The 26,488-nt window shown below is 43.2% G+C and overlaps 3 protein-coding genes across 5 annotated transcripts; all 3 read left to right on the plus strand.

The window, feature by feature from the left end:
* Positions 1–95: 95 nt before the first annotated feature.
* Positions 96–1,962, plus strand: LOC125717629 (protein PET100 homolog, mitochondrial). The gene is made up of 4 exons (XM_048990780.1): positions 96–138; positions 610–696; positions 1,259–1,291; positions 1,552–1,962. The coding sequence occupies exons 1-4, from the start codon at positions 112–114 to the stop codon at positions 1,639–1,641; spliced, it is 237 nt and encodes a 78-aa protein (XP_048846737.1). The 5' UTR covers positions 96–111; the 3' UTR covers positions 1,642–1,962.
* Positions 1,963–5,272: 3,310 nt separating this feature from the next.
* Positions 5,273–16,959, plus strand: stxbp2 (syntaxin binding protein 2). The gene is made up of 19 exons (XM_048990655.1): positions 5,273–5,411; positions 7,493–7,542; positions 7,761–7,842; positions 8,463–8,539; positions 8,743–8,818; positions 9,145–9,248; positions 9,347–9,495; positions 9,641–9,725; positions 10,952–11,082; positions 11,316–11,423; positions 11,606–11,663; positions 12,665–12,730; positions 12,873–12,953; positions 14,061–14,199; positions 14,687–14,793; positions 15,173–15,271; positions 15,367–15,452; positions 15,634–15,791; positions 15,884–16,959. Exons 1-19 carry the CDS (start codon positions 5,375–5,377, stop codon positions 15,958–15,960), a joined length of 1,770 nt encoding a protein of 589 aa, XP_048846612.1. The 5' UTR covers positions 5,273–5,374; the 3' UTR covers positions 15,961–16,959.
* A 1,198-nt stretch (positions 16,960–18,157) lies between these two features.
* On the plus strand, positions 18,158–26,471 carry LOC125717553 (uncharacterized). 3 transcript variants are annotated; one of them, XM_048990622.1, is made up of 18 exons: positions 18,158–18,288; positions 18,606–18,702; positions 18,933–19,065; positions 19,164–19,315; positions 20,586–20,780; positions 20,968–21,115; positions 21,267–21,439; positions 21,602–21,749; positions 21,868–22,040; positions 23,023–23,170; positions 23,769–23,941; positions 24,102–24,249; positions 24,384–24,556; positions 24,938–25,085; positions 25,192–25,364; positions 25,558–25,705; positions 25,861–26,033; positions 26,271–26,471. In XM_048990622.1, the coding sequence occupies exons 2-18, from the start codon at positions 18,646–18,648 to the stop codon at positions 26,418–26,420; spliced, it is 2,613 nt and encodes an 870-aa protein (XP_048846579.1). In that variant the 5' UTR covers positions 18,158–18,288; positions 18,606–18,645; the 3' UTR covers positions 26,421–26,471. The 3 variants fall into 3 exon arrangements, with proteins under 3 accessions (XP_048846579.1, XP_048846580.1, XP_048846581.1); XM_048990623.1 differs by lacking the exon at positions 23,023–23,170 and having other exon boundaries at positions 23,888–23,941; XM_048990624.1 differs by lacking the exons at positions 21,602–21,749; positions 21,868–22,040.
* Positions 26,472–26,488: the final 17 nt, after the last annotated feature.

Here is a 26,488-nt window from a genome sequence, read left to right on the forward strand (position 1 = left end):
GACCCGCCTCAATGATCCGTTATCTAAAATTGATTGGATGTGTCCGGGAATGACATTTACTGAGAGCCAATTAGATCAGGCTATACCGGAAGTGCAGTCAAGGTTACAGCAATGGGAGTCAAAATAGAAATTTTCCGGGTATGTATGTGAAATAATTTTATCGTTTGTACATAACCTTTGTAAATGTTCAATTTATACACAGACAGAAGAAACATAAACGAATGACATAATAATGTACATATGTAGCCACAGTTTATGGAGATCAGTTTATACAGTTTATGACCGCTAGAATTGCTATCCATAACCGTGTGGTTGCTGGTCACGTAACGTAACACGTAACGACTAACACCAGTTAAGATACTAATAGTTTTGTAAAATTATAAAGTATTATGATAATTCCATAAAGTTTCATGAAGTTTATTCAGCTGAAATATAATATTTTATTTTGATAATATTGTATATTTTTTAATTTGGAAATACACTGTATAATTTACTTTGTTTTGGAAATATTGTATAAATACCCGTATAAATACAGGTATTTATACAATTTGATCTCACAACTTCATTGAAAGTGATCTGTGGGTGTTAACAACGCGGGTTTTCCCCTAGATGATGCTGTACCTGTCTTTTCCCGTGACTATGTTCTGGATCTCAAATCAGGCGGAGTACTTCGAGGAGTATGTGGTGAAAAGGAAGGTGTGCATGACGCCAATGATGTGTTTCCCATCTTGATGAGTGGTGTGCTTCATGTCTAATATTGAAACATTCTCTCTGGGAGTCTGTAATTAACTTCTCAACATCTGTCTTATGCACTGCAACGAATCATATTTTTGTAGACATTTTTTAGTGTTGCAATGAAAAAGGCTGCTACTGATTGGTGATGAGGCACTGTGACAGGGTGATTCAGTTGTTAGCACTGGGGCTTTGCACCTCCTGTATTCGATGTTCAAATCCTGCCCCCACATTGTGTGTGTGAAGTCTGCACGTTCTTCAGACACTCTTATGACATGCAGTTAGATGAATTAGCATCATTAATTTGCTCATAGTGTGGGTGTGTCTATATGTGCTGTCATGAGCTTAGACCCATGCCTTGTACCTTGAGCTGCATGGGACTGATAGATAGAATAAAATAACAGAAACATTCTGAGTCAATCTCACCTGTGCACTGAAAATGATATGTTTCATAGGCTGAGGAATGGTCTAATTTTCATGTTTTTTCCCTTGAAAATCACTGTCCGGCCCTGCCGTCACCCTGAAGAGGGAGATCTACCCACCGGACGAGGAAATCAGGGTAAATGTTTAGCAGTGAAAACATTAGCAAAGTAGATGTTTACTCGGGCATGTACAGCATTTCCTGTATCACGTAAACGATTGATAAACAGACATGATAAGCATGGATTGTCTTTCTTTCGAGTAGAATGAATTCCCTGAGAAATACAGATGGGGAGGGTAATAATACTACAAAGAAATGCATCGTATAAAAAGGCTGAATACCTGGCAGCTGGGCTATGGAGTCGGAAAGGGGTGACTGGGTCTGTTTTGGGAGAACAGAGGAAGGAGCTGGAGGCCTTTAAGGAGCGCATGCGAGAGCGGAGGGAGCAGCGGCTGCTGAAGCAGGCGGGACTGGCAACCGAAGAGTGAGGAGGAGGAAGCTGAAAAGGGAGGCCTGCCTGCTTTATGGAGATTGAAGGTCATCAGGGGGGGACTAAGGACGGAGATAAGAGGCATCAGGTCCTGGCACACTGGTGCCATAAAGATCCCCCGAATAATGGATGTTTGAATGGACATGGCAACCCTAGTCCCTTGTACATTTTGTACTTCTGGTGTATGTTATATTTTGATTATTTGAAAATTGAAACTTATGTGTTCTTGAAGCCATGATGATATAAAGTTATTTTCTATTTTTCTCCTCCTTTTTTAAGGTGGTGGTGGTGTAAAAATTAAAATTGTGAATTGTGAAAAGTGTGCTATGTTTTCATCAGAATGTATCTGCATCCTTACAGTGATTTAAGTGTTTTCATTAAGAAATCAAAAGGAAAATATTTTCATTAGAGTTATACAGCAGGTAGCCTGGGGTTAGGGATCATTCTTTAGGGGCTTTATTATTGTACAAAATTTTGGTGTTGTTAGATAATGTTGTACTGCTTCATGCTGATAAGGAGTTTGCCTTAGCATGGTGCTTGCAGTGACATATAACGACCAGAGAAGATGGGCCTGTATTATGAAACTGGATTGCTGGTTTAGTCATTTAACTCAGATTTAAGGTACCCCAGGTTAAACTGACTCCCTCTTTGTTCACTCACATTTAGCCCAGACTACCTTAAATCCAACAAGTTTTCCGACTAAGCAAGAAATCCTGTTTAGTGATACAAGCTCTAGAGCAGTGTTTCCCAACCTTTTTTGAATTGTGTACCCCCTGAGAGATTTTCTCATACCACAAGTACCCCCTTTGTCAAATGTGTTGATGATTCAATAAAAGTAGAACGTACAACTGATTATCAAATTTAAAACATTTTATTAAATCTCCATAACTTGAACATTTAATTCATTAAGCAACACATCCCAGATAGATTTTCTTTCTATACCAGGGCACAGCTAATGGAATGGCTGATAATATTTACCCATCATCAGGGAAATTAAATATAAAAATTTTTTCCACGTACCCCCTGTAATGTGCTCGCGTACCACTAGGGGTACGCGTACCCCCGGTTGGGAATCACTGCTCTAGAGCACGGATGGGTTAACTATGCAAACAGTCAAATTATTAACAATGTTAAATAAATTAAGTGTGCTGTATGTGGTGTGGTGCTGAACACCACCGGTATTGAATATCATTACTTAATTGATTTTGGGGCTTAGTGAGAGTTGGAGTCTCTGGATATAGTGCTCAGTTGCTGGGGGATGATTTGGTGAACTTGGCCCAAATCTGCAGCTGGATCTTCTGCAAAGTGTGGCTGCTGAATGGCAGCTTTAAACAAAATTGCAACATTAAGAGGGACTTCAGGTTATGAATAATCATAGCCAGGAATCACCCATGGCCATACACCTGGGAAGTACCTCTTCATATATGAAGCGTAGAACCGCCTCCGCATGTATGTATGTCTCTTCGGACTTGTAACGCATGTAATGTGGGAGGGGTTTGCAAACCAGAATTTGACTCCGCTTAAAGTGATGCGATCCACAATGAAGAAAACCCTGCAGGGTACAGTGCAGTGGAGAAAGACGTTCAAGTGCAGGAAGATGGTCAGCACCGCCTCTGGTGCTCTAGGGTACTGCATGCTGTTCTCTCTTTTCTCTTGATGTCATCTGCCAGCTCTTATAAACACTCTGTCCAATCTCCTAACAATGTTGGACACTCTTCTTTGCATTAGTCATGTTGTGCAGCTGGTGTAATAGCACAGAATTACAGACTGGCTGGGTGGTCCTCAAGACTGGGATGCAGCTGGCTTATAGCTGCGAAGGAGCAAATTGTCCTTCTGCACATAGACTTGTTCAAAACAGACGCAAAGTTCATGTATTTTATTGGCATAGTGCAGGCCTGCTCGGCAGTCATCTTGATAAAATCTCTGTTTTGTTTTTCCATCAGTCCAATCCAGAAATTCTCAGGAACACCGCCATCTATGAGATTTTTTAAGTTCCTGCAAACAGCGTAGGAGGCGGAGCATTACCTCGCGTATTCTGGTTGCTTCAGGCAAATTTTTGTACGGCCTGCAAAGTCAGCCGACGGACGGCAGACTGGATGCTGCAGCTGAAAGGGTGAGGGTAGAATATCAGTGATCAGGGTAGGACAGACACAGGTGGATGCTCACGGTGCGGTGCAGGCCCTGCATCACTAAACGGACCCTTCAGAAAACAATGCCAACCACCTTCCTGTGAAATAGGAAACCATGTCAATATAGGCCTTTGAAATTTAGATACAAGTTACTCATTTGTGGGCCCTGACCTGGAATGACAGCTGCCAGGCACAATGAGCGTGATGGTGTGAGGACACAACCTGCTTATCCCTTTGTCTGAACCACGTTAAACCAGATGAAGGGCTCACCCTCTATGTAGGACGGGACAAATCGATAAGACTGGGTCACTTACAAAATAGGTAATGAAAGAAGATACGTGTCCTGAAAACAGCCAGTGACAATTATGGTAATTTCAGTCTCTAAGCTGATGCTTTTAATAAAAGTGACTCATTTAAAGAGTTGGATATTATTTTAGTGTAATTCAAGTATCCTACTCCAGAATGATTCAGCAGCATCCCTTCTGTGATCTAAAGGATACGGTACAGTACCTTACAAAGCAGAGAAGAGATCATTATCATGACATAATCATAGTTTAACAGGATAAATGATTGGTGGGGAATATAAATGAACACCACACCCCCATACCATGAAAGGGTTTCTCTCAGCTGCCGGTACTCGGAGCAACCTGAGCAAAGTATAATAGCTTCAAGAATATGTTTTTAAAAATGCAAATATGAGAAATATTTCTTGGTCACTTTAAAGAAGACTCTTAAGTTTTGTTGGAAAAATACTTTGTATAAAAAGCAAAATCGCCAAGATGTAGCATCATAGCACAGGCAAATTTCTGGATAATAGAAGGCAGATGAGACAGAGAGGGATCGTGGTCTGGAATTCCAGTTGTTGGAGGCCGGTGACTGTATCAGTGTCTTGGATCAAGAAGAGGTGTGTTGCAATCTGGATATCTGGGTCTAGTCGTTGATCTGTTAGGGCCAATAGTGATACGCAGAAGGGATAACACTATGTATGGCAATTATTTAAATTTACTGCATTTATATAAGAAATAGTAACCTACAGTATCATGCATACCAAACAATACAAGCTTTGAAAATTAGCCAAAAATCTCTCACATAGGTAGGAAGGTGCATCCAAGGATACCACCATTTTTACCCATAATGCAATTTTGAATATTCAACATAAAAATTATGACTAGTAACAATTGGATTGTAGATACCTGAAATGGGAGTTTTTCCTAGTAAGAATTCAATTGAAGATATCCAGAATGTTCATTTTCGATATCTGAAATATAATTGTGGATATCTGAAATTAAAAGCCCAATAAACATGAACGTCAAAAGTGACGTAATTTCTCCTAGGAAGAATGACGATGTGGATATCTGAAATGCTCTTTTTGACTAGTAAGAATACAATTTTGACTAGGAGAAAAGTTACTGTGAATATCTATAATGTCACTGCGGATAGGAGTGTGACTTGATTAAATGATAAAACGGCTTGCCATAGGGCTTCATGTCCTGGCTCAGTGACCTCACCATCCACCTGGTCCCCGGAAGTGACGCCACCGCACCTACAATTACACGCTGCAGTGGAAAAAAAAATTAAATACGACAACACGGAAGTGGCAAGATGGCTCCAAGTGGGTTGAAGGCAGTGGTAGGAGAAAGTAAGTGACCAGTGATTTAAATGCAAATGATCGTGGCGTCCGCTTTGTAAGTTCGTGCAAAGCGAATCAAAGAAGCAATTTAATTCGGGTTTTTTTATTAATTGCAAGCACATTGTTGACATTGGTTACGCGACAGGTGCCTAGCCAAGTGCCTCGGTCAATACAGCAGTCATGGACTTCCTTATTTTATTCAAGAGAAGCTTTACTCAAAACGATATCAACAGCTGGTCAAAATGAAGTCTTATTGCAAATCTTATGGATTATTTTAGTTTATAGTCATGCAAGTTAGTAACACTGTTACTTATTTCTTGGCTGATTTCTGAAGACTTAATGGTGTACTGCGCATTTGATTAAGCGCTGGGTGTTGCCCAGCCGGTATATTTTTGTGAGCCAATGCTTCTCTTGTCCTGTACAAAGTTACATACATCAATGTCATATTCAAATAATGTGCGGCAGTTTCCTAGATTACCCTAAAATCTTGCTTAGTTCACTGGCTTATTTTTCAGTTTAAATTTGCAATTAATAATGTTTTGTTAATGTCTGACTGTTGGCCATTTAAACTCCTTTTTGGCGTTGTCAGTGTACACTCTAGTCCTAGTGGAGGATAGATACAATAGGTGTGGATTGAATGTGGACTGTGCAGAAGTTATGGCAGTTCATGCCTAATTTGTATTTTTTTTTTTTCGTTAACTGATGTGTGCAGTACTTAACTTTCTGTGTATACTCTGTGTTTCAAAACAATTTGTTTATTGGCCATTTATAAGTTTAATAATGATTTTTTTATTTTATTTTTTTTTGCTAATTCGCTATTAAATTACACCATGTTTTACTGTCAAAGTGCAGAAGGTCAGTTTTTTTTTTTTTTGCACATTGTTATATTGGCAAGACCTTTTGCCATCACATGCCAGTTAAGCTGGCAGTAGAAGGCCCAGGATCTGACGGAAAAGCCTTGTCAGTTTCTCCAAAGACCCATTTATAAGCACTGCTGAAAAGCGCAGTTAATGACTTACTAAGGCAAGCTTTGTGTAGCGAGAGTTTACATATTGCTTTGCCTGTTTGGTATGTTTGGTATGTATTTTGGTCACATGCATGTGGCTGTGATGGTGTGGTTGATTAGGGTTTATTTCTCAAAGGGTGTCAGATTTTGCGCTGTGTTGTTAAAAAGGACTTGCAAAATCAAACGCCCACTGTGCATGCACTAAAGACTTTATGGAAAGTTTTCTTTCTTTCTTAAGGTCATACTTAAAGCTATGAGTGTTTCACAAGGTCGTTGTCTCCTGCAGACATTTCTCATTGTTTTGTAATTTGGTTTGTTCCGCATCGCAGCAATTTATACCAAATTGCCGAAACAGTTTTGATTGGCTCCAGAATGTGACTATCCTGTAAACTCCTACCGGTCTGATTGGACATTTCATAGTTCAGAGTTTGTTCATATTCTTCTATTAGTTCCTCTAGGCAGAACAGCCAACCCACATCTCTCTGAAGCACTCAAACCATCCCTCCATTGCTCCGTTTTCTATACCTGCTTGCCCTATGCAGGGTTACTACCCCAAATCCGAAGCAAACCAAAGACTACCCCAATGCCACCCCCCCCCCCCCCCCCCAAAAAGAAAAATCAGCTCCCTTCTGAGAAACGGCAGAACGTTTTGGTGATTCTTTTTCCCCAGCTAGTAAAGCTTTCATCGCTTTGCCATAGTTGCTACATTCAACTGCTACACATTTTGCCAATTAAGCAACTACAGTGTCTCAAAAGCATTTGACATTAATGCATAAAATGATCCGTGAAACAATATGGTTAATGATGCTAGAATTCTGTTAATAGATGAATCGAGTTAAGATGTTAGCGTTTTGCGGTATGATTTATATGTTTATTAACCACAAGTACAGAGAGTCCATAAAAGGTCAAATCCAAGGATGGGCCTGGATCTGTTGAAATTTTGAAGCATCTTTTTGAAAGTGGGGCAGCAACTGCAAGGTGGCAACTGCAGTGAGACGGCAGGTGCAGCCGTCTAGTGTTATTGTGGCTCTTATTCAGCTTTCAAGTGGGACATCAGGGATCATGACGTCTTTCTCCTTGACAGAAATCCTGAACGGAGTGATCAAAAGTGTGAAGAAGGACGGCGAATGGAAGGTAGGAAGAGTTTCTGCAGTTCGACTGTGCGCCGTCAGATTCACCCGTCAAGTGCCTGGGTCATGAATGTTACCTCTGTCATTTGCTTCCGCTTCTCGGTGTCGTTTTCTGGGAAGGGCGATCAAAGTGACTTCAGAGGAAGAGCGACAGACAGAACGATTAATGAGCAGGAGGCCAGTTTGTGTTGGTGAAGTCAGAGTCTCCCTCTTTCCCTCCAGGTGTTGATTGTGGACCACATGAGCATGCGGATTCTGTCGTCTTGTTGCAAAATGTCTGACATCATGGCAGAGGGGGTCACAAGTGAGTGGGGTTCCTGGGGGGTGTGTCTGTGTCTTCGTGCATGTGTCAGGTTGGTGGGGGACTTGTGGGGTCTGTCTCATTCAATTGGCAGTAATCTAGTTTGTGGTGCAATTTGTCTTTGTTACAGGCATTTGGTTGTTTTACATGTGGAACAATTAAATTATATTTGACATTTATTGCTGTTTGGCTTTATTTTTTAGGAGACTTCATGTTTAATTGTTGCATTTTAAAACCACTGAGGTAAACAGTAGATCAGGGCTGTTTAAATCGCGGTCCTGTTAATCCCAGGCACTACTGATTTCCCAGCCTTCCTTTACCCGTGAGCCAGGTGTGACACCTCCGTGGCCAATGAGGATCAGTAATTATTAAACTAACTACCTGGGAGAACTGGAAACACGGCCTGGATTTGGAACCGAGCTCCAGATTTGAAGAACCCTGTGGTGGATGATCAGGCTGGGTTTAAGGCCTCTGATCTAGTGGGTTTTGGTATTTTTGGGGGTGGTCGTCAGTTATGTTTGGCTTCTCCCGTGCTGGGTTTCGTGGTTATGAGAATACGGAGGGGTTGTTTGCATGCTGGGTGTGACGACCTACAGATCGAGGTGTCGCTTCACATTTTGCAGTTGTGGAGGACATTAGCAAGCGACGGGAGCCCATCTCCAGCTTGGAGGCCATCTACCTCATCTCCCCTGTGGAAAAGGTAAGGTAGGAGGGAACCCGACCCTCTCAGGCAGCCACTGCTGATTTATCGAGCAACTATCTTTGGTTTTATGTCAATTACCCAATTAGTTCTGTTAATTGCCAAACTATTTCTAAAACAAAGTACTATATGTTGTGTATTGTTAACACTAAAAGCTTCTCCATATTAATGCACTATTACTGTTCCATTTTTTCCTGATGCAGTCGGTCAATTCTCTCATCGAAGACTTTAAGGAGAAGGCCTTTACCTACAAAGCGGCTCACGTCTTCTTCACTGACAGTAAGAAATGTCCTGCTGTCCTTATGTCGGTTTGTAATCAGGGATGCACTTAGCTGGTACTCGAGAACGCATTCACCGTGTTAAGCGAGTCGCGCAGCGATTTCTTATCGTAGCAGTACAAATGCGTGTTTATGTGCATTCATGCTGTTATGACAAGAAATCGCTGTGCAAGTTAGCCTTTATACCGCAAAAGAAGTACAAATTAGCTTATCACTTTTTTTCAAGGTGAATGTGTACTTGCGTACCAGGTATGTAGATCCCTGTCTGTTATACAGGAATAGCTTGTTTTTAATCCCTCGATGCACATGTGTTTTTGTGTCTTCCAGTTTGTCCAGATGCGCTTTTCACTAAGATTGGGAGATCCAGAGTGGCACGGGCTATTAAAACCCTGAAGGAGATCAACGTCGCCTTCCTGCCGTATGAGTCCCAGGTTGGTATCAGTGTCAGTCGGAGTCAGTTTCACAGCAGTCTGTCATTGGTCAGATTCTGTTGACTCCTCCCCCTGACCCCGCCCCCCTCTTCCTGCAGGTGTTCTCATTAGATGATCCCAGCTCTTTCCATATGTTCTACGGAAAAGTACCTGCAGAGGAGCGGACCAAGAGGCTGGAGGCTCTGGCCGAGCAGATCGCCACGCTCTGCGACACGCTGAAGGAGTATCCCGCCATCCGCTACCGCCAGTAAGGGCCTCGCGCGATCACGCCTCCGTAGCGACAGTTGGCGCGACAACATGGCCGCTTACACTGTGTCATCAGAGTTCCATTAGCTGGTGCTAATTCTGCGTGCCTCGTAAGTGTGTGTAAAGATGTCTGTTCTGTGCCTCAGTGGGTCGGAGGAGAGCGCCGCACTAGCTGAGATGGTGCACGATCGACTGATTGCCCACAAAGCCGATAATCCCAGTATGGGGGAGGTAAGCACTGTGCTCCCACCACAGCCCCAGTCAAAACACATTCTGCACTATAATGAATTGACTGTGAATGGAAATACATTTATCCACTAGTTTAGTAGAAACTTTTGTTGTTTGTGCATACAGTTGGGTACATCCTGTATGCATCCTTTTAAAAAAATAGGACAGTAGTTTACCTCCTGGAGCTTGAAGCAGCAGTTTTTTTTTAATTTTTTTGTCGCGGGCATTTTCCCCCCACCCCTAACTGCCATACCAGCTCTTTTGGGGTTTTTACCAGGCATTCTCACAGTTAAGATGGTTTATTTGACACTGAAGAACACTTCACTCTACTCCCAGTATCTGTTTTTGCCATTTTAAATTTCTATTGGTCTAAGCCAGTGTTTCCCAGCCCAGTCCTCAGGGACCCCAGACAGTTCACATTTTTGCTCTCTCCCAGCTTACAGCTGGATTGCTGGGAGGGAGCAAAAACTTGGATTGTCTCGGGGTCCCCGAGGACCGGGTTGGGAAACACTGGTCTAAGCTGCTGTTGGCTTCTCCCTCCCTTCCTGTGTTTTCTTCTCTCTCTCTCTCGCTTTTATCTCCAGTTCTTCTCTCTTGTGATTGACTTTTGGATGGATCTCCAAAGGCATGTAATCCTTCTTTCCTGTCTCTCCTCCATGTGCTCTTTCTCCCCCCCCACTCTGATTCTCCCCACCACGGATCACCAAAGCTTCCGGATTGCTTGCGCTCGGCTGTGCGGGACCATAGTGGAGCTAACTGTATGTAATAAACATAAGGATGTGTTGAATTTATACACTGACTTTTGTGTGTCACAACACGCATCTTAGTAATATTTTAGGCTGCTTACCAAACTGTGTAAGTAAACATCCATACGGTACTGAAAAGCCGGCATCCGGACAAATGTGTTGCCCATCATTTAAGGCCCTGGTCATGAATGCACAAGTGCCATATAATTGCTAATAGATTGTGATGTCATCGCGACAGCCCTTGCGATATTTAAAACATTATAGGCCTAAAATCATAGATCTTTATCGTTCTTTGTCTGTAGCCTAAACCTGCTTTCCTTACCAAGGTGATAATCGCAGGTTAATCACTGTCAAATACCGATACCGGGTTAATTGTATGATATCGTCGATTAGTGATATGTTCATATCGCCCAGCCCTAATATTTATAAATGGAGAAGTCGGAAGGTCCAGTCATAGGATTGGGTTTTGTGTTTTGCCGACAGGGTGTGGACAAAGCTCGCTCTCAGCTCCTGATTGTCAATCGTGGGTTTGACCCCGTGTCGCCCATCCTGCATGAGCTGACATTCCAGGCCATGGCCTACGACCTTTTGGACATTCAACAGGACATCTACAAGTGAGCTTCTACCACGGTTCCTTGTACCCCTGCAATCGCAGTACATCTACTGCACTTTGCACACTTTGCATTCTGCAGGACATAAAAACGTAGATCAAGTCTCACACTCAATGTACAGCAGAAACTTTTGGGAAACCTTAAGTCCACGTCTTCATAAGTACTGGGGGAGGGTTTGTATCTGATCAGTGACGGTCACACTAGATTACTATCTTGTGTAATTATTCATGTCTCAGGTACCAGACTACGGGGCTTGGGGATTCCCTTGAAAAAGAGGTTCTCCTGGATGAGGATGATGATCTCTGGGTCCAGCTGAGGCACATGCACGTTGCTGATGTCACAAAGTAGGAACCGTACTCCGGTGCTAATGTAGTTCCTAAGTGTGTCTTGATGTTTTGATGACATCACTCTTTGCAATTTCAATTGTATGCCCATCATTTCTCTCAAAAGAGGTCATCACACAGACATAATTTTCTGTTAATGTGTGGATCTACAGTGTTCTGATCATTGTCTTCCTTTGAGATAGGAAGGTGATAGAACTTTTACGGACCTTCTGTGAAAGTAAGAGAATGTCCACTGACAAGGTAGGTCACGTCGCACTCAGGCTGATTTTTGAACACCGGTTGTCATCAATCATCATAAGTGACCCCAACATTCTTGGGATGTAGTTGACTTTGTGTTGTTTATATATACAGCAAACTAGTTGCATTTGCAGACACCACCAAGTTGGGTGGTTTAGCAGATACTGAACTAGCAGCACAGAGGCTACATCGGGATCTTGATTTAATTAGCAACTTGGCTGATACCTGGCAGATGAAATTTAACATAGATAAATGTAAGGTAATCCATGCAGGGAGCAGAAATATAAGGTACAGATATTTTATGGGTTCCTCTGAAATAAAGGTAGCTGATTACGAGAAAGACCTCGGAGTGTATGTTGATGCTTCCATGTCCTACTGCTCACCAGTGTGGGGAAGCAATTAAAAAGGCCAATAGGATGTTGGGTTACATCTCTAGGCATGATGATGATGCTAAGATTATACTATTTGTTGATAAGATCCCACCTAGAATATCGTGTGCAGGTTTGGTCACCACACCTTAAAAGGACATTGCTGCCTTGGAAAAGGTTCAGCGTAGGGCTACCAGAATGATTCCTGGTCTTAGAGGAATGTCTTATGAGGAGAGGTTAACTGAGATGATTCTGTTCAACCCTAACCCTAAGGGGGTGGGGGGAGACATGATCCTGGTATATAAAATTCTCACAGGTCTGGATGCTGTTCGTCCAGATACTTACTTCAGTATTACTTCAAATACAAGAACTTATGGCCATAGGTAGAAATTAGCGGGAGAACATTTAAAACTGGATTTGAGAAAGCACTTCTTTACACAGCGTGTAGTTAGAGTATGGAACAGGAGTCTTCCTGTTAGTGTAGCACAAGCTAAAACCCTGGGTTCCTTTTAAATTGGAGCTAGATAAGATTTTAACAACTCTGAGCTATTAGTTGAGTTCTCCCCAGATGAGGTAGATGGGCCGAATTTGTAAATTTCTTTTCTTATATAATTATGTTCTTATTTACTCCACTAGGCCAACATCAAGGACCTCTCTCAGATGGTCAAGAAGATGCCTCAGTATCAGAAAGAGCTCAGTCTGGTAAGTCATTGTTTCATGCAGTCATCCCACTCCTGTGTCCCTAGTTCTGTCCATTTTGGCTGGTAGTTGACAGATTATCACATAATCACCACCCATTGTGTTTCTTCGTGCTTGACACAAACTCTGTTACCCTCTACTGCAGTATTCCACCCATCTTCACCTAGCTGAGGCCTGCATGAAGAAGTTCAAAGTAAACGTGGACAAGCTCTGTGAAGTCGAACAGGTCAGAGCTACGATTTTCGAATTTGAATCGATCAGTCCAACTTAACCACTTAAAGATGTTCCCAGAGTCTCTGACCAATCAGCACCCTTCGTACTACCCCATGTGGTTTCTGGCGTCGTATGTCATTCGTAACCAGCACTCTGCACACCAGCCAACCACAGAGATTGTCAGTCACACAGAAGGAACACGACAGTTTGACCTGTGCAGGTCAGACACATATATCATATTCATCAGTCAGAATAAGCCACTTAAAGATTTACGGCACATGCATGCCACGATCACACCACGTGTCCGGATATGAAGCCCCTTAAAGTACTTCCTGCTATGTGTACAGTACTATGCAAAAGTCTCAGACAGTCAGAAGAAATGATGTTTAAATGATGGTGTCAAGCTACGGTTTTATGCCTGTCAAAGGATGTCAGCTTCGCTACTTTCAGAACCTGACATCACCCCAGTATGTGCAGGAACCGTCTGATACACCCCTGTATTTTTTGAGTTGATCACTAGCAAACTTTATTTGATTAATCAATACCTCAGTGACTTTCTTTAGAATAATCTAATTAATCGATTAACTAAGTTGGAGGTAATATTTAACAAACGCATGAAATGGCTGAGATAGCCCTGAGGACAGGCTTGGGAACTGAAGCGGTGTGCATCTAGTCATCCAACAAGACATCAGTAACAGATATACATTTACTACAGTACAGTACCTGGATCTTCATTATGTCTACAAAGACCATAGGATGGCTTCATTGAAACATTTCCAGGACGTTCTCTTGTGTGCATGAAGTGTGCTCACCGTTTAGGCCTCGGGCACAAACCATTTTCGCACAATCCGAGTCCATTCTGTTTTGAATGTTTTCACTTGAGCTGCTTTTGTGCTGAATGTGTGACATTAGTGATTATTTCTTCTGTAGGGTTGTCAGCCTCCATATAATCTAGGCACAGGAACTGTATTATGTCATAACGGCAAATGCCAGTATTCACTGCTAAACTGCACAGAGTAATCTGCCTCAGAGGCAGGGATTAAACAGTCCTGTTTTTTTTTTATTTTTTTATTTTTTATTCTACCACTCCTCACCATTACCACCCTCACTCCCTGTTCAGGACTTGGCTATGGGGACCGACGCTGAGGGCCAGCCCGTCAAGGAGGCCATGACCAGTATTGTCCCCGTGCTGCTGAACAGCGATATCCATCCGTATGATAAAATCCGCATCATTCTGCTCTACGTATTTCACAAGAAGGGTAAGTCTCCATTATGGGTCCAAGCCTTTCACAAGAGGAAGGATGTGTCTGTGCGTTTGTGTTCTTTTACAAGCAGAAGAACAGACCTCCACGTGTGATACCCGTACGTGCATCTGCCAAATACTGCCCGTGCCTAATTTAGTTATTCTGAAACTTTGAATATTCTAAAACCAAGAATAATTGGTTTTTCTTCAAGAGGTAGTGTCGTTCGTATTCATATTTTATTTATTTACCGGATGCTTTTATCCGAAGTGGCATCAATTTGTTTTGCGAGAGCTGGGTCAGTCAGGGTTAAGGGCCTTGCTCAAGTCCCTGTGGTGAAACCATTCTGGAAACCACAGGATTTGAACAGTTGACCACATATTACCCCAGAAAGGAGACTGAAAAATCAGTCCACTGTAAGCATAGTTTTCAGAATCGGCCAGTAGCTTATGGACACCATGGCCCGCTCGCCGTGTGGTGGTCATGGCTGTCGGTCTTCACGCAGGCATCGGTGAGGAGAAGGTGACCAAGCTCATCCAGCATGCCAACGTTCAGCAGGACAGCCACATCATCACCAACTTCCAACGGCTGGGCTGCTGCATAATCTCTGGGGTAAGAACCCGTGGATAATGACCCCTGGTGCCATCCAGCGCCATCAGTGGAGGCTGATTCCAAATCATCTGTCTGAAGCTGCTTGATATAAAATGAACGAGTCAGTATTATTAGTTGATTAATCAATACATGAATCAGTTATACTCGCACTTTGTACTATAATTTAATTATAGTAAGATACTTCTTGCAGGAAACTGTATGATTTGGTGATTCTTCTCCCAATATCGAGGCCCTCAATCTCTCTGAAGCCTCTTCTTCTTTTGGAGACATTCTGTAGATGAAGTCAGAAGTGAAGCCCACAGATCTTCTCCAGATGTAGCAGTAATGTTCAGTAGGGTTCCAGCTGGACTAAATTTGTCTGTCTGTCGGGCTTGTTCAGGGCCCAAATTCTGGGAAAGTGCTACCTGCAAGGAAGGAGCGTACAGAGAGTACATACCAGCTGTCCCGATGGACACCCATCATTAAAGACGTGATGGAGGTAGGAAGCTGTTCTTTGTCTGAATCGGCCCTGTGACTTTGAGCCGGCCTGCCGTCCTCTTTAGCCTACACATGACCTTCTTTTTCTTTTCCCAGAATGCTATTGAAGACAAGCTGGACAGGAAGCTGTGGCCTTTTATCTCAGACCCGGCTCCCATCTCCACCACACAGACCGCTGTCAGGTTGGTGCTGGTGCTTGTGGTTCCACAGGAAGAGGAGCGCCTAAGCTGGCCAGCGAAGATGTTTGGGCGCATGTTCCATTAGGAATTGTAATTGGAGGGCATGTCATTGATGTCAGCAGAGAACAGGGACCTTGTGTGTGTGTGTCTGTATATGTTGACCTACTGTTTTGCTTTGCCACAGCGCGCGAGTCGGAATCTGGCACAAGAGCAAGCCTGCGGCGGAGAGCCGCAGCGGCCCCCGCCTCATCGTCTTCGTGATTGGGGGCGTGTCGCTCTCAGAGATGCGCAGCGCGTACGAGGTCACGCGCGCCACCGACGGCAAATGGGAAGTCCTCATCGGTAAGACGGAGAGGCCGACTGTCTTAACGATGGGCACGTGTTACGATAAACATCCCAGCCCACTTGGCTGCTCACGACTCTCACTTCTGCAGGCTCCACCCACATCCTCACGCCCACCACCTTCCTGGACGCCATGAAAAACCTGGACGAATCTTCCCAGTCTTCGTAACCACCCCCCGACCACCTCCCGTCTGTCTGATGACTGCGCCCGACCCTGATGTACGCAGCTCTGGCTAGCCTACGTCTGTTTTGCTTACCCCAGCACACCAATCAAAAACCGTCCCGTGAGCCTATTCCGGATGCTCCGCCCTCCCCCCCGTTGTCCAAGTGAAGTGGAGCTTTGTTCTCCTTCGACAATGTCAACCGCGGCATCTTCACTCGATGACTGTCACGTGCCGCGGGCCTGCCATTTCCCACGCTCATCGCCAATTAGCATTTTCAGTTCCGGCATTTGCTGTGATTTTTTTTTCCCAATAATTCCAACTCTGTCTGCCAAAGCCCTTCAAAAACATGCAATCAGCACATTGTTTCTTCTTGCATTAAATAAATATAACACTTGTGATCTGTGCACTATAGTCAACACACTGTGGGCTACACACAATCTGCTGTCAACACTTGCATAAATTCCTGCCTGTCTCAGCTGTACTTTGCCATTTTTCGAATCTTACACATATTGACGCGTGTCCTGTACAGTTTAACGCTATGGCAGATTAATGATTCCTGTATTCAGCTGGATTTGTGCCACGTTTTGGAGAGGAAGCAGGTTTGATTATATCTGTGGCTCTATTGTACCCATTTTCACTTTCTGAGCAAATTATGAAATATTCTGAGCAAAGAATAAAGATCTAGACATCAGATATTAAGTGAAGGTTTCACTTCATCGATTAAATTGAACTTTTTAGCATCTATTTACTGTGTTAGTAGTGGTTAGAATTATGCACTTCAAAGGACTATATACAGAATATATATATAAATATAAATATATTTGGTAAGTGGCTGTGGGACTGTTTCTTATTTTCTGTTGGTTAAAAATAAAAATGCACATCTGGTACATTTCCTGTTTTTGCACTGACCTGTTACAATGATCACAATCAGCACATGTGGCATGGACGAAAGTTGTCAATGGCATTGTAATTGATTGCATTGAGTAAATGATATTAGCCTTCAATTTGGGCACCTGTCTTTGCTTGCATCACTGCCCCTATGTGGGTCCCCTTTTTTAAAGCACAAAACTAAACTCGGGGTTTGATTGGACAGTCTCGTTTCTGTCTTGTCTTGGGACCATTGAGTGGGAATACTAGGTTTGATCCTCTGAGGTAAGGCGCAGCTCCCAGAAAAGGTCCAGCTTTGGCAACCTGAATTGTGCGGAATAGTTTGATCAAAATTGATGCATCAACCAGTCTAACCAGGAATGGACTAACTTCTCCAGGGGCCCTAGGCTGACATGGGTAGGGGGCGCCCTAAGTGGGTCGTTTTTTTAGAGCTGGAAGAGAAACGAGGCAAATTAAAATGATGGAGCATAACCAATATGCCCAAGTATCATTCACAAATATTTCACATTTGCCAGGATCTTCCACCCCTAATCCTGGCTGCGAAGGGGGTGATTATCCATCCATTTTCCAAACCACTTATCGTACTCGGTCGCGGGGGGTCTGGAGCCTATCCCGTAAGCAATGGGCACAAGGCAGGGAACAACCCAGGATGGGGGGCCAGCCCATCGCAGGGCACACTCACATATGCACTCCTATGGGCGATTTAGTAAGTCCAATTAGCCTCAGCATGTTTTTGGACTGTGACTCCCTACAACCACATGGGGAGAACATGCAAACTCCGCACACATGTGACCCAGACTCGAACCCGGGTCCCAGAGGTGGGAGGCGACAGTGCTAATCACCGCACCACCATGCCGCCCCAGGGGGTGTTTACTGCTGTCAAATTGTCTATACTGGACACTGCTGCTAAAAATGCAAATAACACATATTGCTGTAATTTTAAATGATCATATTATTTTATATCCCTAAAGATAATTTACAGAAACATTATCTTCATGAGGCCCCTAGGTTTCGGGGCCCCAGGAAGCTGCGTGCACTTGTCGTACGGTAAATCCGCCCCCGAGTGTGACGGCCCAGATGAGAAAGCTGCGGATGGAGGAAGGGGGAGTCGGCACAGATGGTAAAGCTGGAAGGGTCACATGTGCTGAGTCAGACATGAGAAAGGGCCCAGAAGAATGAGGCTGGGCTACAAAACAGCCAGTGAGGCTCTGTTGACTATGTGAGATCCGGGTTGATTATGCAAATATTTGCATGACTCTCATGACCTGTTTTCTAACTGCCTATTCAATGCTTAAGCTGGGTCACCCACAAACAGTCCTGAGGGTAACCATGTCACTCCTAGGATTTGAAGACCATTGAGGGGGGGTGACCCAAACCTAAGGCCTAGACTAAAAACAGGAGCAGATCACATGGACCTGGGTTTTTTGGCAGAATGGAGTTTGCAGGTAATGTCAGTGACCATGTTGCATTTAATAAAAAAAACCACATCCATGCAGGCAGGAGGATTATTGAATTTGATCTTGGATTAGTAATACTAATATTCTAATGGGCGGCGGAGAGCGAGAGCCTCTTGTCGACATAGATTTAGGTCTTAAGCTGTTTTTAACCCGCTTCTGGGGTCTGCCTTGTGAGTCAAAAGCTAAACGTGGTCGATGAGAATAAATGCGCCTGTGAATCCGTGCATTTTTCTCATCGCTCATGGTTTTGGAATTCATATTCTGGTTTGACTGGTCTGACAGGAGGACCATTTGTTGCCTTTCAGTTTGTTTGTGGTGAGACCAACACTTTGAGGGACCTGGACAATGACGAGCGTTGAGGCGAAGACAAAAACACAGATGGATGGCAAAGCAATTCATCAGGTTAGCGGACTTTCAACTATTATAAATACTGAGCATATAGGGAAGATGGTTATATACAGAAGATGGTTACATACAGAAAGATGGTTATGGTGGTTATGTGTTTTTACAGGTGTCCGCTCTCATTTGTTGTCTGTACTTTTCTTTATGATTGTCTCCATTTATTTGTCGTTTCCTTGAAATCATTTTGATCTGAAGTTTCAGACCCTACAAGTGAAGATATTTTTCCACAGGGAGCAACTTCAGCTTCAGAAGATCAGGACCAGTTCTTCTCTCTGCTCAGTCATGTGCAGAGGAGGGACATGGATGATCAACGTTGTGTTTTGGACCCCAATAAAAAGACAGAGAATGTCACTGTAGACTCAGGTCAGTAACATACCCCGATAAGGAGTCGCTGGTTATGAACCTACTGCAGTAATGAATGAAGCTTATGAGTCTCAAACTGTTTCCCCTCCATCCTTCAGATCCTGATATGGATCAGTTTTTTAACCTTGTGGCCGACACTCAGAGATGTCGCCTCGACGACCAGCGTGTGTCCATTGAGGTGTTGCCAGGGCTCCGGCTGACTGAAGTAAAAATGGAGGCTGGACAGAAACCGAATCAACTGGGAAGCACAGTGAGAACTCACCTAGATCCTTCATTTTATGGATGCACAGTAACTCAACAATAGTAGGCTATGCAGTAGAGGCAGAAAGACCATAAACTGGTGAACCTCAAGCAATTTTGTGTGTCTCTTTATGCTGATTATGTACAAAAGCAGGGATAAAAGCATATAGAGTTTGAGCTGAAGTCTTACGGAGGATTGAATATGAACTTTAAGTAAGCTTGTAATGCTGTTGAGTCAATGAACGTCATGAGAAACACGGCGGTTCGGTGACTGACACTTCTTCTACACCAAAGGTCTGCTGTTGGCTTGGGGGGGTGGTGTGTGGGACTGCTGGTGGAGATGTGTGAAAGTGCTCCCCACCCTCCTACTCTCCCCCTTCTACTCCTTGCTTTATGAAGTCAGTATCCTATAGAGTAATGTTGAAAACACCAACCATGAAAGAGTGGTCTAATGGATCAGGCATCTGACTTCAGATCAGAAGATTGAGGGTTTGAGGCATCTATAGGGTTAATGTAGTCTTCCATACATCGGCAGAATGTATCCTGTGCTACCATTCATTACATAACTGTATTTGGGAAAATGGACGAATGTAACCATGATAGACCTGTCCACAAACGTGTAAATATTTTGTTAAGGACTTTCTGGAACTCCTGGATTAAAACCCGAAAAGCAAGGCTAAGAATAGGATGGCTCTGCATCCTACCCACATTGTACACGATGTCTCACTTATCACATTTGGGGATTGGTTCTGGTTATGGTTCTGGTTCTGTTTATGGTTCCAGCTCCAGTGAGCAAAAAGCATTATTGCTGCTCAGTTAGATGACACATTTATTATTATACCCTTTGTTTCTAGTTCTGAAAGTCCACTACCCAATTGTTCTTCATATTGATGTTAGTGATGAGGAAATTCTTCTTGTATTGTACTTGCCAAGAACATTGAGCCCTTCAGCATGTTATATGATATATGCAGCATTAAAAGGGCTCATTGGCCTGGTGAAGTACTTCCTGACATTAATCTGCCAATTTCTCATATGCAATGTGTGCCATCTGCCCAGGGAACTGGTGGGTGAAGTTTTCCACATATCTGATTACCTAGGAATAATTCCATTGCAGTACACATAGGAAATTCACAAGTAATAAGCAAAGTTCGACATGTTCCTTCAGACCCGGAAGGTATTGATGGTGACGTTTTAGAGGTTTTCGAAAGTCATCAGATCAAGTAGACTACGGAGCCCGCAGAGATTTTCTCATACGTCATTGTGCTTCGTGTGTTCTCCAGGGTCCTGTGAAGGTTGGGCAGGGGTGTTCTACTCAGAACCTGATAACCTTTGGGTCTCCAACTATCTCCAAGAAGGCTCATTCCACACCTGCCTCCGCCTGTCAGGTCCAGCCTGGATTTGTGTCCTCCAAGCAAACCACTCAAGAATCAGCCTCCTACACTCCCAAACGAGAGAAAACAAAGGAACAAGATAAGGTCATTCACCCAGCTCAGTTCTACAATGTGTCTTAAAGAACTTCATTGCTAATAGGTTCAATGAAAAGTAGCCCCATCATTCTTTTCTCATTGGCCAGCGGATTATTATTCATATATTTGCTCTGGGAAATAGACATTTAGCATCAATAAGAACTCTAACTCTAATGATCTCCAATTGGTCCAGCAGGGGGCACTCTCAGATTTAAAGGAGCAGGAAGAGTTCTTTTCTCTGCTAAGTCATGTTCAGAGGAAGAACATGGATGATCAGCGCTGTCCCTTGGGTCCCAAGAGTAACATCCGAAGTGTCTGCAAAGGCAAAAATGCCGGTGACTCAGGTATACATGAACTGTACTTCCAAAGCTAAAGAACGGCCTTGGTTTTGTTCAATAATGTCTAGAAAACATACACATCATACTCAGATCTGCTCTCTAAAATGATGCACAAATTCTGAATAAATCATCTTATCTGCTCTTATCTTCCTCTTAGATTCAGATATGGACCAGCTTTTCAATCTTGTGACCAACGCTCAAAGAAGTCGTCTTGACGATCAGCGCGTCTCCATCGCGATGTTGCCAGGACTGCGCGTAGGTGCTGGTAGTGATCAGAATGGACAAGTGAAAATGGCGACTGGACAGACAGCAAATCAACTCAACAGCATGGTGAGAATGCATGCAGATTCCCAACTTTACGCTTTAACTAAGAGAACATAGCATCTCCATTGTTGGATTAAATGAGTGCATAACTTCAGTGGAGAATGATTTTGATTGGCTGTTCCTATTCCGTATTCTAATCTTTCCCTGGATCTGTATCCTGTCCATCAGAGGGCGATCTCAGATTCGATGGAGCAAGATCAGTTCTTCTCTCTGCTCAGTCACGTACAGAGGGGAAACATGGATGATCAACGCTGTGTTTTGAACCCAAACAAGAAGACCCTAAGTACTTCCAAAGACAAAAATACTGGAGAAACAGGTCAATGCAAAACACTCATATACTCTTGCTCCCTGCCATATTATTTTCTTCAATTAGGTTCAGGATGAAATATTTGGATTAATCTAAGACATCTTTCCTTCTTCCTTTCATATTTTAGATTCTGATCTCGAGCAGCTTTTGAATCTAGTGTCCGCCACGCAGAAATATCGCCTTGATGACCAGCGCGTGTCCATTAAGAAATTACCAGACCTCCACGTAGCCGCTGGTTCCGATCAGGATGGACAAATGAAAACAGCAGCGGGACAGAAACCAAACCAGCCTGTCAGTACGGTGAGAATTTCTGTAGATCCCTAAAATTAGGCCCGGGACTCTTGGCGGCTGTGGGGCTACTACTGCATGTGCCACCTTCCTACATTATCCATCCATCTATCCATCCATCCATCCATCCATCCATCCATTTTCCAAACCGCTTATCCTACTGGGTCGCGGGCGGTCCTGAGCCTATCCCGGAAGCAATGGGCACGAGGCAGGGAACAACCCAGGATGGGGGGCTAGCCCACTTCCTACATTGTTGGCCTCGATAATGGATATCAGTAATGGAATATCTGATTTTGAAAAGTTGGAAAAGACCATAAAGGTGGCCAGTTTTAACCAGAAAACAGTCACGTTATTTTTGTTTACCCTCGTTCGGATCCAGAGAGGGCACAACTATTGTGCTTCACCTAATGTTCCATTAACCTATCGACATGATATAATTAAAGTTTATGCCGGGTTTCTGCTCTGACTACACATGACACATAGACAGTAGCCTCCACTTTCTCCTTTAGTAGCATGTACTATAGTTGACAAAATAGTTAAAATAATTACTATTTATATATTTCTTCATGCTTATAATTTATAGACATTAAACTATAGTGACTGGTGTCGGTCATCTAATTGTGCTGATATGGTGTAAGTCATGACTACCACCCGGTCGTTTAACTGTCTATTTTTGCTGCGAACCGCTTACCTCATGCATGAAAAATTGGCGCCACTCCGACCCTCCAGATGATGCGTCGCTGCCGTGAGGTGTGAGCCGTGCATCTCGCGCAGCAGCATGGCTGCTCTAATCTGTTGGCGAGTGCCGAAATGAAAATCGATACTTTCCGCAGCTGTGGTGCATACGGTGCAAATGCAAAAGTAGCTGCATGCTAACCTCTTGATTGAAATGATTGGATTAAAAATATTCACATTCAAATGAAAAGGATCCTGATTAGCTGTCCCCATTTAGTAACTGAAGATGTGATTGGACAATGTGTATCCTGTCCATCAGAGGGCGATCTCAGATTCGATGGAGCAAGATCAGTTCTTCTCTCTGCTCAGTCATGTACAGAGGGGACACATGGATGACCAACGCTGTGTTTTGGACCCTAACAAGAAGATCCTAAGTACCTCCAAAGACAAAGATCCCAGTCATACTGGTTGGTACTAGACCCCTGTATATAAAAAAAAAACTAACCACCCAAGGCTATACTTACCATGAGACTCGCAAATAATGGGTTTGAGCCTTTGTGGATTTCACAGATATGAAAAGTGGAGAGAAAATTCCCAAATCTATCATAGTCTGTGGGATATGTTGTTGAGTTTTTTTAATTTAATGGAAGTTCTCCATTAGATTGCATGAGAACTGGGTGAGTTTTATTTTCCTGCACTGTAACATACGATGAGGAAGCCTAACGTTAGGTGATCTCATCTCAAAAGCAGCAGAAATAGTGGGAGTGAATTTTGGAAATTTGTCCTTCAATTGCAATTATATATGACAATGGTTTCCATTTACACTGTACATATTTAGCAGACGCGTTTGTCCAAAGTGACGTTCTAATGAGGCACGTAGCGCATTGCAAACATTCATGCTGCAAGGTGTCACCCATGGATAAGTGCAGCTAGGCTGAACTTCCAGTGAAAGCCCAGGTACAAGTGGAATCAGTATCGAAGCAGGAGCTGCAAAACAAGTTTTAGACGAGATGCGTTTTCCCATTTCCTGACTGTCAATAAATCAACTGGTCTCCATTATCCTAGATTCTGATATCGAGCAGCTTTTGAATCTAGTGGCCACCACACAGAGATGTCGCCTTGACGACCAGCGTGTGTCCATTAAGAAATTACCAGACCTCCATGTAACACTTAGTATCGCACAGGATGGACATGTGAAAACGGCAACTGACCAGCAATCGGACCAGCATGGCAACTTGGTGAGAATTCTCAGCTTTATGGCTGAAGTGAGAGCAGATTATGAATGTACCCACTCTTTGTCATTTTTAACAAATAATCTTTATAACCACACAAAACATCTGATTGGCTATTCCCATTTTGTGTCCTAATCCCTGATTGGACGATGTCTAATTTCTCCAGCAGGGAGCAGTTTCAGATTTGATGGACCAGGAAGAGTTCTTCTCTCTGCTCAGTCATGTACAGAGGGGACACTTGGATGATCAACGTTGTGTTTTAAACCCCAAGAAGTCAACAGATACCAACAAAGATAAAATTACCAGCCATACAGGTTAATCCAAAGCACACATACTCTTTTGATTACTGCTACATTATGATTATCGTAGTTCTTTAGCAGAGATTGGTTGCCATTTAGTTCAATTGTTGTACAAGTATAAAATAATTTTTCTACCATCCATATTTTAGATTCTGATATGGACCAACTTATTAACCTTGTGGCCACTACTCAGAGAAGCCGCCTTGATGACCAGCGTGTGTCCATTGGAATAGTACCAGGACTCTACCTGACTTCTGGAAGTGAACAGAATGGACAAGTAAAAATGGTGGTTGGACAGAAACCAAACCAGCCTGGCAACATGGTGAGAATTCATATAATTAAGTATATGAAGGCAGACTGGGAAGTAGTGAAGGCCAAATGAAGCTTCATGAACCGATTGCTGCATTTTCTGACACCACTAGATGGTGCCCTTGGTGCTAAAAAGGGCTCAATTCATGCCCTAAAGTGAACCAAGAGCGCCATCTAGTGGGGTCAAAAAATACAGAAAATGAAGCTTCGTTTGCCAATTACTGCTGGGAAGTACGAGATGACAGAAGTATGAGAAGACTGATTGAATATGGGTAGTTTTATTTACACATTGTTCATAATTATGTTAAATATGATTTAGATGTACAACAATGCTATTCTGAAAGGCTGTTCTATGTGTTATATGTGAATGAATAACGTCTAATTTGGGCAACAGAGGGCAACTTTAGATTCTATGGAGCAAGACCAGTTCTTCTCTCTACTCACACATATACAGAGGAGAAACATGGATGATCAACGTTGTGTTTTGGACCCTAACAAGAAGACTCCAAGTACCCCCAAAGACAAAGATACTGGTCATACAGGTCCGTACTACATGCCCAAAACCAGAAAAGAGGAGTCAAATAGGTCAGCACTGTATCTTCAGAGACACAAACTGGTATCCAGAGTGATTGGTCTTTGTTATCTTAGATTCTGATATCGAGCAGCTTTTGAACCTAGTGGCCACCACGCAGAGATATCGCCTTGACGACCAGCGTGTGTCCATTAAGAAATTACCAGACCTCCATGTGGCTGCTGGTAGTGATCAGGATCGACAAATGAAAACAGCAGCGGGACAGAAATCAAACCAGCTTGTCAAAATGGTGAGGATTTCTGTAGATCCCCAACATTATGTTTGAATTGAGCACAGACTGCTATTAAAGAGAACTGCATGCTAACCTCTTGATCGAAATGATTGGATTAAAAATATTCACATTCAAATGAAAGGGATTCTGATTAGCTGTCCCCGTTTAGTAACTGACGATGTGATTGGACAATGTGTATCCTGTCCATCAGAGGGCGATCTCAGATTCGATGGAGCAAGATCAGTTCTTCTCTCTGCTCAGTCATGTACAGAGGGGACACATGGATGACCAACGCTGTGTTTTGGACCCTAACAAGAAGATTCTTTGTACCTCCAAAGACAAAGATACTGGAGGAACAGGTCGGTATGAGTAAATACCTGGTTCAGAACGGTGGTATTTCCCAAATATGAAAACTGCAATCATGAACGCCGGTGTTTTACTTCCCTGTAAAAGAAATGCATCAGGAAATTTATTTCCTGATTGTTAATAAATCCATTGATCTTCGTCACTGTAGATTTTGATATCGAGCAGCTTTTGAATCTAGTGGCCACCACGCAGAGATGTCGCCTTGACGACCAGCGTGTGTACATGAAGACAATACCAGGCCTCCATGTGACGTTTAACATTGACCAAGACGGACACGTGAAATTGGCAGCTAATCAGGAATCAAACCAGCTTGGCAGCATGGTGAGAATTTCCGTAAATTCCCGGCTTTATGCCTGAAGAACAGGTTCCAGAACAGGTCCACTTTGATGGGTAATTTATTTATATATTATACATAATACCATCCTTTCATCTTCCAACCAATCAACCACCAGTACAGGGTCACAAGGTTTTGTTGATAGAGTAAAAAAATTATTCTGGTGGGTGGTTCCCATTCAGCAGGAACTTTTGTGACTGAAAAATATGTGACTTGTCCAACAGGGGGCAGTCTTGGGTTTGGTGGACCAGGACCAGTACTCTGTGGTCTGCCATGAACAGAAAGGGAACGTGGATGATCAGGGCTGTGCTTTACTCCCCAGCAAAGACACCATGCGCAAAGAAGGCCAGCGCAAAGCGTTCACGCGCTTGTGATTCATCACATTACCACCTTGTATGCATTAACTTGATTATTAACTTTTTTTTTTGTTCATTTCAGATTC

The sequence above is a fragment of the Brienomyrus brachyistius genome, chromosome 22 (genome assembly GCF_023856365.1).
Source record: "Brienomyrus brachyistius isolate T26 chromosome 22, BBRACH_0.4, whole genome shotgun sequence".
In the NCBI taxonomy this organism is placed as follows: Eukaryota; Metazoa; Chordata; class Actinopteri; order Osteoglossiformes; family Mormyridae; genus Brienomyrus; species Brienomyrus brachyistius.

What these genes read in the sequence shown, in the direction of transcription:
- stxbp2 (XM_048990655.1), top strand. Translation starts at nt 5,375, where the DNA reads ATGGCTCCAAGTGGGTTGAAGGCAGTGGTAGGAGAAA. An exon ending in TCACGTCTTCTTCACTGACA is followed by an intron (nt 8,819 to 9,144) that starts GTAAGAAATGTC and finishes TGTGTCTTCCAG; the next exon opens with TTTGTCCAGATGCGCTTTTC. An exon ending in CACGTTGCTGATGTCACAAA is followed by an intron (nt 11,424 to 11,605) that starts GTAGGAACCGTA and finishes CCTTTGAGATAG; the next exon opens with GAAGGTGATAGAACTTTTAC.
- LOC125717629 (XM_048990780.1), top strand. Translation starts at nt 112, where the DNA reads ATGGGAGTCAAAATAGAAATTTTCCGG. An exon ending in TCAAAATAGAAATTTTCCGG is followed by an intron (nt 139 to 609) that starts GTATGTATGTGA and finishes GTTTTCCCCTAG; the next exon opens with ATGATGCTGTACCTGTCTTT. An exon ending in AGTATGTGGTGAAAAGGAAG is followed by an intron (nt 697 to 1,258) that starts GTGTGCATGACG and finishes GTCACCCTGAAG; the next exon opens with AGGGAGATCTACCCACCGGA.
- LOC125717553 (XM_048990622.1), top strand. Translation starts at nt 18,646, where the DNA reads ATGACGAGCGTTGAGGCGAAGACAAAAACACAGATGGATGGCAAAGCA. An exon ending in CAAAAATGCCGGTGACTCAG is followed by an intron (nt 21,116 to 21,266) that starts GTATACATGAAC and finishes TCTTCCTCTTAG; the next exon opens with ATTCAGATATGGACCAGCTT. An exon ending in CGGACCAGCATGGCAACTTG is followed by an intron (nt 23,942 to 24,101) that starts GTGAGAATTCTC and finishes TAATTTCTCCAG; the next exon opens with CAGGGAGCAGTTTCAGATTT.